At 34.2% G+C, this 15,428-nt stretch overlaps 1 protein-coding gene across 2 annotated transcripts in view; it reads right to left on the reverse strand.

Annotated features, from left to right (window-relative positions):
- The window catches only part of LOC134531623 (CCR4-NOT transcription complex subunit 9), a 56,040-nt gene extending 42,035 nt beyond the window's left edge, over positions 1–14,005 (reverse strand). Inside the window, exons 1-3 of one of the 2 annotated variants that reach the window (XM_063367381.1) lie at positions 13,842–14,005; positions 2,786–2,907; positions 5–320 (exon numbers count right to left, since the gene is read on the reverse strand). In XM_063367381.1, coding sequence (XP_063223451.1) covers positions 5–320; positions 2,786–2,901 — 432 coding nt within the window. In that variant the 5' untranslated portion in view covers positions 2,902–2,907; positions 13,842–14,005. Of the gene's footprint in view, positions 1–4; positions 321–2,785; positions 2,908–13,841 lie in introns of those variants that run through there. The other variant, XM_063367382.1, reaches the window with a different exon arrangement.
- Positions 14,006–15,428: the final 1,423 nt, after the last annotated feature.

Below are 15,428 nucleotides of genomic sequence, written 5' to 3' on the forward strand. Positions count from 1 at the left end.
GTACCTTGACGAGGGCTCCGATGACGCCCAGGCTGGTGAGGCGCAGGAACTCGAAGGGGCGGGTCTTGCTGACGGTGTGCAGGAAGGGATAGAGGAAGAGGGGGATGTGCGCTTGCAGGAAGGCCGAGCGTGTCTCTGGGTGCGAGGCGACGCACTGCAGGAGCGCCAGGGCGTTGCAGACGCGGTTGGACTGGTGCGCAGTGAGCGTGGCAGGGTTGATGGCCGGATAGATGTTCACTATCTCCTGTAGAAGGGCTGCCATCGTGCCGAATGAGTGCCACAGCATGGGCGCCAGGTCTGCCACCACCTCTCTCTTCTTGCTGAAACAACACCACTAGCTTCCTGCTCTCCCCTGCCCAGAAAACTAAGCCACAATGGACTCACTTTCACATGATTAACAAAACCTTCAAAATAAGTATTGTTAACCAAAATTTCATTGTTAAGAATTTTTATTCCTTATAAGAATGACCAAAAACATGTATGTAGCTACAGTAGAACCTCAGTTAGTCATTTTTAAGAACCCAGGATTTTTGAATTCCCATGATTAATGTCCTTTTTTACTCATACAATCATTTCCTCTACAGTATTAATGCATTACTTTCCCTCTTTATGCAAAAGCATTTCCTTCAATTTACGTTGCAACAGCACTGTATTTAATAGCAAACCATCAGGAAACAGTCTAGACAGAACACTTAAAGTTGATAAGTGACTATTGTGAAGTTCATTATTACATGTTATTGCGTAAAGTCACGGCAGCTTCGTTTGCCATTGTAATCAACCTTCATTTCCAATTATTACTTTGGTGATGTAAGCACGAAAAGTTTTGAAAACCAAGATATTATTTTTTAAATTTTACATCTCTTCTCTTTAAACTTTAATGTCTTATGCTTCAAATGTGGTTGTTACATAGATAAAAAATGCATTACTGGGCCCTTCATAAAGTATGATTATAAATCAACGTAACCAAAACCTGTATTTAAGGTATCTATGTGCATGTTTAGCAATGCTAGTTTTACTATAATGTAAATTCTTTGGAAAGACAGTTGGCAGCACTGAATTTTCAAACATTGCAAACAAAAATGTTTGCAACTTTTCTATTCTTAAACATAAACAAATGTTTGAAAGAGTGGTGTTATTCATTTAATAGATGATACCCACAAAAATTTAAAATTAATTAAATTTAATACATGAATATACACAAATCTAAAAAAAAAATTTGCGTTACGAAAATCTCAACATAAAAAAGTGGTCATTTTGAGATACTTCAATATGCTCGTCTCTCGCCCAAAACTGAAGATCTAATGTCCCATTTTGAACACAATTATGAAAAACTGTAAGACTGAATGGATTTTTTGTTTTCACCATGTGAGATAGTAAATAGTTATGTATAAAAATGTAATCATTTCTGACATTTTATTAAGTGTGTAATTATTGTTTCCTTCATAGTGATATAGTAAAAAAAATTAACACTTCCTTTTTACTGTTTTCCTGGTTTTTATATATTTTTGTCCTGGTCACTTGAAATATGTCAAAACGAGGTTCTACTGAATCATTGAGTAAAACCATTTGAACTCATTTATCTGAATATGGATTTTAGAACTTGTCAATCTGGATACGTGATAAAAAGCTTTCATCTAAAATTCTGTTACTGTTTCGAAAACAAAGACAATTTGAATAATTTTGTAAGTTTTCTAGTGCCATGCAATCTTTTTGATACTGGGTGGGGTCTCTGGCCGATGGCTCTACCCAGGGACGCACAGCCCTATTGTGCTAACTGACCAAGTGTCTGGCTTGTGGCGTAACCAGCCTTGTGTTCTGGGTTGCGTTGTGGCACAGTTCGACACCGGGGACGCAGTGTGAGCGTGAAGAGGCTAACTCAACTGGCTCGGAGAGTGGTAAGGCAACTCTGACACTTCTGAAAGGATGGGCCTCACAGTTTTAAGATGACACAGCTATTACTCAGTCAGGTAGGAGGGCAGTCGAACTAGTGAGGGTAAGATTTTCATCCAGTTTAGAGTCTATGACATCACGTATCATGTAATCATCGTAAGTCTTTTGTTCCTTTCCGAAGCGTTTCTCGTGAGGATTTAATTGTAATTTTTCGTTGCAAACTAAAGTTAAAACTTAAGTTTCAATGCTTTTAATGGGTGAGCATTTATATTTTTAAATCAAAAAGAATGCTTTCTTTTAATACAAAATAGTTTGTTGGATTAGTAATTTAAGTTTATTTTTACAAGTTTTAGTGTAAAGCTAATTTTTAATTAATTTATTAATATAAGCTATTAGGATAAGTTTAAACTGACCAGAAACTTCTTGTACAGTGCAGCAAATTACTAATTTCATGGTATTAATGAAAGTTTTAAGTTGTAGTGATCAGTTAATATTTTTCACCTTGTAACAATATAATTATTTTAACTAATGATACATAATATGATTTGATTGTTTTAAATTTTAGATTCTACTAAATCAGTTTCAAAATTTGTGCTGATATCATATTTTTCTCATAAATAATAAAACTCACTTCCCTTCCCCGAAGAATGAAGAAACAAGAAAAAATTACTTTGAAGAAAGAATTGGCTTGCTTAAAATAGGCATGTTAGTTAAAGCAAAAAACTTTGTTTACTTCTTAAATGTAATAAATAATTATAATTACTGAAAAAGTAATTGTTACAAGTATATAATTGCATTACTGTACATACAGAACATATTTTTAATTTAATACTTAACATGAGCAGCTTATAGAGGTGTCCAAGTGAGATAGATACTGCAGTAAGAGGTAACCCACCTGAGTTCCAGTAGAGCATTCTCCCTGGTATCTGGGTTAGACAGCTCCACTATCCACTGGTAGATTTTGTCACGATCGACCGCCTGCAAAGTTGCTGGGCTCTGCTGAGAACTCATGGCATTCTAAAACAAATTAAACAAAGTCATAAACACTATTATCATTTATTTATTTACATTTATACCATGCACACCAACAGTCAAAAGTCTTCTTATACAGTGGTTGTTTGACCAAATACAGTTTGGAATGTACATGTAGTTAAAATACATTTGTAAGCCGTCTCCCACTAAAACTTCTTTAAAAAAAAATTACATTCTTTAAATTAATTTATTGTTATTTTTATTTGTTTATGAGTTTCTTCTTGTGCCATATAACAGTAGTAAGCCAATTATAGGATGACACATGCATATAAAAAAATTGTGACACCAAACTGTTACAAACTCAGCCCATCGTTCACAACCACTGGCTCAACTGACTCCATGTTAACATCAGAATCATCAGAGAGCATATCCATGTACATCACCAAACAATTTTCTGCATTCCCAGTCACTTCTTGCGAGGTAGACGGCTGAGGCTCACTTGAACGCAAATTTCGCGCCTAGTTCGGGGGCTCATTTTGTTCTACTGGCTCATTTCTTTCGGCTACTTTTTGCCTCATTTCATACCTATGACACTTCTCTGCATTTTTAAATTGCTTCTACTTAGGTGATTCTGCTTGATTTCTATCATTTCTCTAACATAACGTGTTTTCGCTTAGGCACAGCTTTCCAATGATATTTTCCAACAATGGTTGTTTTACCATTTTGTCACCAGCATAAAGTCATATTTTTGAATTTTCGATTATATCTGTAAAATCCCTTATAAAGATATTTAAGAGTAGTGAAGATAAGTTACCACCTTGCTGCCTGACGGAATAAAATAACTTGATGAAAAGTGCATTTGCAACTTTGACTGAAAAGCATATATCTGTAAGATAATTAAAAAACCATTTCATGTACTGCTTGTTGAGGCCTAAAATGTTTTTTTTTAATAATAATAAGTTTGCATTGGAAAGTATCAAAGGCTTTGATCATGTAAAAATAAATAGTATCAGTTTGATGTCTGTATGTTCTATTGGTGTACAAGTCCTTCAAATATGGAAACTGATTTTAAAAGTCAACCTTCCAGATTGGAAACAATGTTACTTTTTAAAAATAAAAGTTTTCAGATTAAAATTTATGTGACTATAAATAATTTTTTTGAGAAAACGTTTGAAATAAGCTACATTACAAAGATATTAGTCAATAATTTGTGAATAAATTTTTATAATTTTTTTGAAAACAAGTATCACAATAGCATTTTTCCACAAAGAAGGAAAAGTAGCATGCTTAGACTAGCACTGAAAATACTAGTCAATAATGGCATGATGGTGTTGATACAGCCCTTTAATATAAAATCAGAGATACCATTGGATCCAGTCACTTTACTTTATTTGAGATTTTTGATTTCCCACTTTACCTGACTTACAATTATTGTAGGAATAGTTTTCTTTGATGGGATGTGAAATGTCTTTGATTTGATTAAATTTTCCAGGGGTTTTTATGTACAGATTAGTAAAAAAATTATCAAAAGCATTACCTGCATCAAAGGGATCATAAATAGGTGTATCATTCACTAAAAGATTTAAATTTTCTATGACCATTTTTCATGATTTGAACATATTTCCAGAAATAGTTAAGGTTATTATTTGATATGTTAAGTTTAGTATTTATTTTATCTGCTTGCCATTTACTCTTACTAGATTTTATTTTATGCTTCACTAATTTCCTTTAGACTCAGATTATTTATTTATTTTTAATATATTTATAATTTGAGTGCCTGCCAACAGTCATATAGCCTTTAATAGGCAGAAAATTAATAAATAATATTATAATAATTAAAGTACAGAGAAAATCATAATAATGAACAAAGGACAACATAAACATAAAATAGGATCATAACAAGCACAGACAAAGACACTAAAATAACAAAAACAAAATAAAAAAAATTGGTTGTCTGTAAAGTCGGTTTACGGACGATAGTTTAACGTGACGTCATAACAAAACATTGATGAAATGATTGATCTAGAAGAAAAGGAAATATCATATTCGGCCTGAGACTGAGCCGTAATAGGTTTTTGCAACCAAACCATTTAGGCATTAAAAATATTATATTCTTTGAGGAAGAATTTTTTTTAATTTTTCTATTTTTGTATGATAAAATCTACCTCTGCATACTTTTATGAATAAAATTGAATCATTTTTATTGAAATATCACTATTTTGTATGGATACAAAGGAGTGAAATGAAATGTAGAATTTAATTAATAAATTGACTTTTATTTGCATTCATTAATTCAAATATATTTATTACTTTTGAAAAGTTGCGTGTGCCGTATTTATTTTTACAAGTACAAAAATAAAATATTTCGCAGCTGCCGGGATTCGAACCGACAACCTTTGGATTGGAAGCTAGCGATGCTCACCACACGGCCACGAGGCCATACTTGAAAAGTAATAGTTTCAGATGTTATATACATATTTATAACAATTTTGTTCACGGTAGGGGAATATTGTTATTTTGTTTTCATAACAAGATTTTATAACAAATACACCAAACTTATTTATAATGTGTTACAATATTTTTTAAAACATTGTGCAAAAGATCCCGGGTGTAATTTGAATTATTATGTGTAACTGTAAAACACGATTGTTGGTTCAAAACGTATTTGAATATTCAACATTACTTTTAAATAACCGTACCGATTGTGCTGAAAATCGGTAGCCGATCGTTAAATTACGTAATATTAATAATTCAAACGACGAAAATATTATTGAAAAGTCAAATCGATGGTTGTTCCAATCGAGTGGAAGAGAGATGCCACGCATGCGTACAATAAGCAAACAGGACACATCCGTAGTGGGACATCCGTAGTGGGACACTTTTTCGTGCGTGCAGCTGGCGTTCATCGATTTATTAGACATTGTCACGTCAAAACATTATATTTAATTTAATTTGAAATAATTAAATGATATTTATTTAGGTTATATAAAAAATAGTTACCTTACCTACAAAACATAAAAAAAAAGTATTTTAAAAATAATTCTAAATATTTTAAGCAATTGTTACAATTATCAGTGCAATGTTTGGACAACTCGTTTCTGTAATTAGTTCGAAATATAAGTAATTGTGATGTTCTATGTTAAGAACAGGAACTCTAGTATCCATTTTTATTTAATATTTCTTTGCTGTGATAAACATTTGTAAAAGAATTTATCACAAAACCAGTATCTGCCACTTTTATTCTAAATTGCTATGTATGGTTGTTCAGGGTTTCTAGGGTTACGTCGTAGTTATATTGCTCTGGATGATCATTTGCTAAATGTTTGTTAAAAATGTATCAATCATCTTTATTTCCAAAACATCTTTATTTTGTATGTTTTAAAGTCCATTTGAATCAGTAGTAGTTATTGAGTACCAGAGGACTGAGACCTACTCTACTCTAGATCTTACTAAATTAAAATAAAGACTAAACACAGTCAGGAAAGGTAGCCAAATAAGTTAGATATGTATTTGATTAGCCCTAATATTTTGTTTGCAAATGCAATTTTATTATCCACATGGTGATGAAAGTAAATTTTTGAATCTAAAAGAATACCCAGATCATAAATACATTGAGTTCTTCGATTGTTTGTATCGTGTTGTTTATTAAATACTAAAAATTTACTGAATACGTTTTGTTAGAAAATGTTATGATTTTAATCTTATTTAGCCTACATTTAGTTTCATTCCATCATTATTTTGGGACCATTTAGTTTATATTTATTTATATTTTCTTCCATTAATCTCCAATCACTTGGTGTTCTAATAGATTAATAGATTTTTAGATCATCAGCATAAAGCAAAGCTCTGGAATGTTGAACTATGAACTATGAAGAACTACTATATCATTTATTCAAATGACAAAAAAGATGACATTATTTCACATTCAGGCACTCCTGAAAGTGCATTGAAAGAAAATGAAAAAGTGTTCCCAATTTATACAGCAATGAGTGAGACACACATTCAAACCAGTAGTAGGAGCTGGTGCATTTTGGGTCAGTGCAAGGGGTGGAGGAGGTAATGATCAGTGTTTGCAAACATAGCATTAAGTGGTTGCCCCAGATCCACAGGTTGTTGGGTAGAAGGCACAACTGATGGTGGTTGTTCTTTAAATCCCACGTGGTGAAGCAGGCACGTGACGGAGAGGTGTCTGATGGTGATGTCATGGTTGTCGGTGGCCATGTTGGTTCATCCCTTCCAAGCTAAGTGGCGCTGTTGTTAAGCGCTGGTGTTATGTTCAAGAGTAAAAATCTATTGCGGAAGATACATCCCAAACCCGGGGTCGGGAATCGGCAGGCTCAGACGCTAACCACCAGACCAGCGTGTCAGTTGGGATATTAAGATGTAAATAAAAATATATACATACTACTACTAGTTGCTGGCACACAATTCAAAAAGCATGCCAAAATAAAATTTCAATAGACACCAATGACTGTTGTCCGCTAGTGGTTTAAATGCCAGAGTCCGCCTTAATTTTTTATAGTACAAGTTGCTGGCACCAAGTTTAAATTTCAAAACTTTAAAAGGTGCCAAGTTGAAATTTAAAAAAAAAATGCAAAAGGCACCAAGTTTAAATGTCAAAATTTCAAAAGTTTAAATACTTCAGAATCATATAACAATTCAGATTGCATCAGCTTGGTTCGACATAGTGGTAAGTACTTGTTAATGTTTTAATTTTCTGTGTATATAAGCTATCACTATAACAGAGATACCCTTATTTGTGTAATTTGTGTTGTGATCATTATAGTAATAAGTAATAAAAATAAGGAAAGGCATAATTTTTTTCTGTTAGTGATAGCCTTCCTCTATACTTAATAAAAAATTTTGTTTTTAGTTATTCTTTATACTATTGTGTTTCAGATAAATAAAAATAATAATCATTTTGTCATAAGTCTGTTAAGTAATAAATAGTGGTAAGTATTCTTTATGTAGCATTAAATATTCCAGTATCTCTACAGACATAAACATCTTGTGTATTGAAGTTTTGAAAAAAAAAAAATATTATTACATAACTGTTAATATTTATGTACATAAAAACCTCTACAGTATTCTGTTCAACTATAGTATATACCTTTTAGTTTTATTTGTATAATGTTTCTCTGAATAATGTTCATAGTGTTGTGAGAAGCTATGGAGTTAATGTTCTCCAACCCAGCCTCGGTGCACTCTCTGGGGTAAAAGTATTTTTAAAACAGACGCACAACTGCCTCAGGCCTGCGTCAGTGAGGAAGCTTCAGAGCTTTGAAAACAAATGATTAAAGTTACTTGTACCTGGCTATTTACCAGCTAAAAGTAACATACATTACAGAATAGGTGTTCTTAAACACGCTTATCACAGATGATTTAAAAAACTTTTTGATTCTAATTATCTTGCATTTATCACATTTGTCATAATAAACAATATTGCGTATAAAACTTGAGTCATATCTACAACATCTCCGACTCTAAGCACCTTATTGTTCCAAAGTGGACACAAAGCTCATACCCCTCTAAGGACTATTGATTTTAAAACTCAAATATTATCATTTTATGAACTATGACATTTTCACTGTGATTTTAATATTAAAACCGTGATTTACTCACTAAATTAATTTTGGCCGACATTTTGGTTGTGTCAGTGTTATCCTAAAAATGTTTATCTGCACGACCTTCCAGCAAATCAGAGATCAGGATACAAAATTTAAGTAAATTTTTGAATGAACAATTAAGAACACGGAATTTTTAATAATGGTGATTCTGAAGTGAAGCTTGTGTGAAGACTGTCAGAATTTGACAGTGCTAACGTAATTGAGTAGCTTTGCAACAATACTGAAGAATGATTAAGTGGTTTTAAGTGAATATATGTAGAGTATAAGGTATTATGAGTAAGAGTGTTTTAAGTAAGTACCATTTCTACCAATGCTATCCTCACCTACATACAGAACTTATAGCATTTTGTGAACCAGAAATAGGTGTCATATATCTCATTTGAGAACAAAATACTGATTTAATGTAAATTAAAACGAATTTGTGTAATAAAGTTATGTTAACAAGTTAAATTTAATCACTGCAAATTGACATTCCTGAATTTGATAAACAGACTCAGTGGTCCTGTTTGCAATTGTCTCATTGCTTGCTAACTGTTTCAAAGCTAGCCACAGCGAACCCAACATTTACAAGATTGAGAAATATTTAATAAAGTGTTGTGTGCTATCTGTAATGATATCTGAACTACAAATGCCATAAAGACTATTGTTGTCTGCATGTATCCGACATATCAACTGTTTTTTGTAACTAAAGTCATACAAAGTCATTTGTTTTTTTAACATTTTATTATTTATGAGATTCGGTCTCCCTCCCTTCGCCACTCCCACCCCTCAACATTGTGGTAATGTTGTTTGTCGCTGTTGACCAGGAATGTTCACATGAAGCCATTTGTACATAGATAGAAGATTACTGCAATGCATGATGTACTAGGTATTTGTTACAACACACAAGTGAAGGAAAGTCAGTTAGACCATTTGTTAAAGTAAATATGAAATGTAATATTTATTTCATAAATTGAATTGTTTTTATTCCCATGATAATGTATAGTGTTAAAGAAATGTAATAAAATCATTTTTTTTAATCCTCTTGTGGAAATAATGAATATATATATATATATATATATATTTCTTTTACTTTATAATTGTTTACTTAGATACTAACTTGCTGGTTTTTCACAATAATATTTTCTCAGTGCAGTTAAACTAGTATTTTATATGGTTGAAAAACGTGTTTGTTAGTTTGAGAGATAAAATTTTTTTCACTACTATGTTAGGTACTATTTTTGTAAACTTTCCAATTACGTAAATGAAAAGTTCATTCAGCCGCAAAGTTTGGGGGAGTAATGTGACATTGCAAGACCCCTGCCCTCCCCAACATTGCAGAGTATTCTTAAGCCATGATATTATGGTTCAAAGTCATAGTGACCTAGTTTTTCATACTTATTTTATCATACTTAATATTCTTGTAAGAAATTTAGATATTAGATTAGTTTTTTTGAAAAAGTCATTTAAGTATATTTTTTACTTGTTTTTCACATTGTTTGATAGGTTAGTATTTGTTAGTATGCATTTTTCAGTATTTTATTTGCTTTCAATATTGTTTCTATACCTATATTTTACATTCAGGTTTATTAGGAACTTTAATTAAGATCCTAGAACATTGTGTATTTTAATGGTAAAAGAGAGGACGACAGACAGTCGTACGACAAGACTGTGCCAAGTTTACGGACTTTTTTTGTGAGAAATGTTCTGTATGCATTCTTATGGTGGGAAATTTAGCAGAAGTAGGTACTCCCCCACGGAAGATGGTAAAATTATCAGGGTTTTGTCACAACCAATAAGAACACATTTTGAGTTTTGTATTTTTTTATTTCCTGCTGAAAAACCTTCATACGAGGGAAAATAAATTTGTATAATCTTGTGTCCTTGTAGAGAGTTGTGTTGTGATTGGTAGGTGAAGTCATGCACCTGCTCATTCCTGTGTGGTGGATGCAGTTGTGTGCAGCTTCGACCATTCCGCTACTTAGTTTTAACCTGTTTTCTTCTGCAAGTTTTTGATCCTTAAATTAGAAATTAGGCCCCAGACGTGCGGCACAGGCCCGGGTGGTCTGTTGGTCCACCAGGATGTTAGTTTCCATTTATTCAGTAGGCCTACCTAGAAGATGGCAGGTCACTAGGGACATTTTTTCGTTACGGTACAGGACTTTCGAGAAGCAATCTACAAAAGTGAGCGAGAGATTTTTTTACAAATTATGTGTGTGTTTTTGTTGTGAGAAGAATAGATTTCCTTCAAATTCTTTTACTTAAATTGAACCAATAACAGTTATTTTTAGAATAATATAATAATCATAGACAGAACTTTACACCTGACCTGCAACATCAGATAGAATATTTTTCAAGTGTTTATGTACGTGCAAGGATCGATCGTCATCTTAGCCAGGCACGATTGGGACTTGTCACAACTTCTTCATATATAACACGTAGGTTTTTAGTTACCATGTTTCTTACAACTGCGAACCTCCACTGCGTACCTTATTATTTAATTCTATCATTCAAGTGAATTATTAAATATTTAAATGTAATTCTTCTTTCAGCTGAAAACACAGACCGCAGTAGTAAAGTAAATGCATGTGTCAAGCAGTTGTATGTAATCTAAGAAGGTTGCTTTTAGCAATGAGCAAAGATAGGAAGAATTATAAAGTAAGATTGTGAGAATGTTATTTTGTTATTACTTTAAAATTATTCTTCCACGCCTAGCCTAGTTATAAGCCCAGTTAAATTGTGTGAATAATTGGTTAAGTTATAAAATTTTTTAATACTTAAATGCTTTTTTAAGTCAAGTAGTTAGCCTACTCAAAAATACAATTTTTTAATCTATGTTTCAAAAAGAAAAACCTATTCCATAAAATTAAAAAATCTTATAAAATTCAGACACAAAAGTTTAAATTGTGCCTAAATTATGGTGGAAAACCAAAGCGGGTGGAAAACAGTCTTGGTCCCGGCCATAACGTACCGACATTAAACATCCCTGTCTTTTAGAAAACAGCCTGGGCTACGCTGTATTCCTAAGGATCTATGGAGGACCAGGAAATCAAGTTGCAGCTAGTATCAACAACAATCAGGCCAATCTCTCCTGGAAAACTGTCTCGGCTATGCTAAAATAGCCCAAAATTAAGTCATTTTAAAAAGCACAGATGATCAGGCCTATATCTTGTTGAAAACAGTCTTGGCTTCCCTAACAAAAAATTAAGCACATGGCGACAGCCGTGTCATTGCACAGGCTACCTAATGTAACAAATAAATTGTAATTTCTTAGAAACCAGTACAAATTTTGAATAGAAGAACATCTGTAGTGTTAAAAAAAATTCTGAATTTTTTATTTACAGAAAAGCTGCCACATTATAAAATTACTATTACCATATACAGGTGCCAAACTGGTGTCGCATAACTTACCCCATCATTTGTCTCACCAAAATGGAGTAGGTACACCTTTGCCATCACCATTCTTCCTGTTCCTTTCAAGTTCTCCTAAGCAACCCCACTGCCCTCTTCCCCTTTTTTTTAATCATTCTCTAGACCTGTATCCCCCCATCCCAGGTCACTCTGCAGATGTACCCCCAGGTACTTGTACTTATCTGCATCCTCTCCTACAGCTTCCCAACAGACTTTCTTTACTACTTTCCTTCTTCTCTTCCACCTACAACTTTAGTTTGGTTTACATTTATTCCCATGACATCTGTCTTTGGCCAGTGCTCCGGCTTCATCAGGCCACCTTTCAGATTTTAGCAGAGTTGGTAGGTATAAACCATTCATCCAGACATACGGGCCTAAGGCTGGGTTTATAAACTACGCAAGGAAAGCAATGTCACTGCAACACAACATGCGACCAATGGAGAAAAAATCACTGTCATTTATAAAGCAAGCAAGTGCTAGACGGAAAAAAGTTTGAAGTTGAACAATCCAATACTTGAGTTGCATTACTGCGCCATATGTAATTTATAAACAGCTGACCTCCACAGCGTAATGCACACCAGCTTGTGGTGATACTGGTTTTGGGTTAAAGTCCCAGGTAAGGCATGGGTGTAAAATTTGCTACATATGGAATGATATTAAAGAACAATAATAGAAAAATCATTAAAACACTATGCTACCGAGGTCATTGATGGAAAGCTGTAGACCAAAATATAAAAAATAATAATAATAATCATTTATAAAGAAGTAATTCCAAATGTGGTTACTGAACATTTTGCACATTGTGTTGTAGAGCTCTTCTGTGGTTTATAAACCAGGTATAAGGTTTGAGCTGACAATCATAATGATCCGTCTGTCAAATCACATGACCTTTGGTAAATTAAATGGCCAGAAAAATTCCATCTGTCCGGATGTCAAAACCTTACCAAGTTTTAAATTTTTTGAGACGGACAGATGAAAGTACCTTCAAAATGTTAGCAATATAGGTACTTATTGCCAGCAACCTATACTATCTTAAAAGGTTTTAAAGTTTATTTATTTGTTTAGCTGCTTCCATTAAATGTTATACAATTATTTGAATACTTTTTAAACTGAAAATCTTTTAATAAGTATCAGAGCAACAAAAAATACTTTAACGATTTAATATGTGCTCAAATTTCAAGATCGTTAATGTAATAAACGTATACAAGATAAACGTATACAAAATAGATTTCTAGTCAGTTGGCAGCATAGGAATGTAAAAGTATTATGAACGGTCGTGCAGATCATTGTGAAACAATCGGCTTGAGATGGACAGACGGATAATGGGTGGACGGGTGACCGTCGGACGCTAAGTACCATTCTTTAAGGGGCCCGCCTCATCAGGGGTGTATGTGTGTTAGTGAGGTGGGATGATAAGCGCGACGCTCGCTGGTGCTTCCAGCGCGGTATAGCCTCTAAGCACAAGTCTCTGAACTGGCGCGCATTCATCTCGTCGCCACAAGATAACTGTGAATTTTGAGCGGTGACCGTAACATTATATGGCGGAGAAATGAAGATAAAGGTGTTATGCAAGCCCCTTAAGTGCTTTCAAGAATCTGTACCGATTGTTTTATGCTTACAAATTACTCTGAAAACACGCGTTTTAGGCATTTCAACGCTTCTAAAAATACAGTTTAAAAACTTAATCCTAAATTAAAAGTACTTTTCGGCCCTCAGCGAACTCTTAAATGCTATTCGTAAATAGGCCCCACTCGGATATCTTGAGTAGTTTTGAAATCGCGTTTTTTTTCCTGAAGCTCTGCACACCGTATGTGTGCCCAGGTAGGCGGGCCCCTTAATGCAAGTCGCTACTCTAGATTACAACCGGCACAAGAAAACAAACCCACATTAGATCACGGATAATTATTAACCAACGTTTCTCACTGCAAATAAAATATAGCACACTTATATTGAAGTACTTACAGGATCAATACCTCAAGCTTGACTATTTCAGGAAAAATTATTTCTACTACTACTATCAACAAACAGTCACATAATCATTTAAAATATATATACAATGAGTAACGCCATGACACTTCTTTTTTTACTTCCAATCTGATATTGGCTGACATTTCCATTACAGCCATAAGAAATATTTTTTGGGATAACGGACTATCTCAAAAAAAGACTTCTGAATCACAGTTAATTCTTTGATCAAATTTACATGAACCTGTATATATGAATCAATTAGTTGATTATGGAAATCATTTTGCACCTACATAATTATAAAGGTTATAGATAAGACGTCATACATTAAAATGCAGCTACCGAACTCTCTTTAGACGGTCTAATATTATTATTATTACTTTCCGTTATAAATTTACAAGTCGTAACATATTGACGTGAACGGCGTTGCCCTTTTTATTTTTGAGACCATTATAGATCGTCACTCAAAATGGGTGTGTTGGTGCAAGACAGTGCAAGCAGCGAACACTGAATGGTGGAACAAGCATCTAGTAATTTTAATTATGTTTTAGTTATTAAAGTTTGTATGAACATAGTGTAAACAATATTATTTTATGTTTATTTAGCACCTTAGTTTTGTTTAAACCTTTCACTGTCTAGTTATCATGTTGTTGTTTATGCACGCGCGAGAGTAGTGCCTGCGAGTTTGTTACGAATTGGCGACGCTGCGCGGCAGTCGGCCCTTGGCCCGCGCGACACTCAGCAACGAAAGCTTTCTCAGAGTGTCTCCAGCTGTGTATCCCCGGGTTGTAAGTGACATCGTGCTGACTCTAATTAAATCGCATACTGTCTTTCAGTAACTTAGAACATACCTATGCCTTGTTATCACTGTTTTTATTTCAAGGACAGGTGGTTTAATTGTATGATTTTGACGCCGTCCCCACTGCCCGTTTTAAAATTAGTGAATTTAAATTGTGAAAACTAGAATTTTGACTCGAGGGCGGGGTTCTTTGCCTCGTGGCTGCAGGCAAGGACGCATCGACAAAGGACTCCCCGCGCTGTTTAGGCCACACAAGACGCCGTAACGATTAAAAGAACACGTGAATACAGGGACGTCGGTACGTTTTCTAGAGTGACGGGGAGGGGGGGGGGGGGGGTGCGAAAAGATGTATCACACTTACCTCAGTCGAAGAACGGGGGGTCCGGGAATTTGGAATTTTAGATGCAAAATTGTGCTATTTAATGAGTTTTCGAACCAAAATATTAAATATATCATTCCAAGAATTTGATGACGTAGTATGTATTAAATATGGATTAAAATATCGTGGTTAGTGGGTGACAAATAACCTAACTCATGTGATCTACCCCCTTAGCTTCGGTCTTGGAATTTAATGTCAATAGATATTGACGACAGTCGTTGTGCCTCCCGGGTTCAGAGGCCGTACCTGGCCACCGACGTGGGCCTGAGGTAGCGTGTTTTCCCCTGTGAAGTGCGACGGCCAGGGACGCACCCGCGTGCGCCCTAGCATGCCAGTGAGGGTTTTTTCTATGTGACTTTATCATTTTATTTCTGTGTATATATTTGTAAACGATCAAGGGCCTTAA

The sequence above is a fragment of the Bacillus rossius genome, chromosome 5 (assembly GCF_032445375.1).
Source record: "Bacillus rossius redtenbacheri isolate Brsri chromosome 5, Brsri_v3, whole genome shotgun sequence".
Classification (NCBI taxonomy): domain Eukaryota; kingdom Metazoa; phylum Arthropoda; class Insecta; order Phasmatodea; family Bacillidae; genus Bacillus; species Bacillus rossius.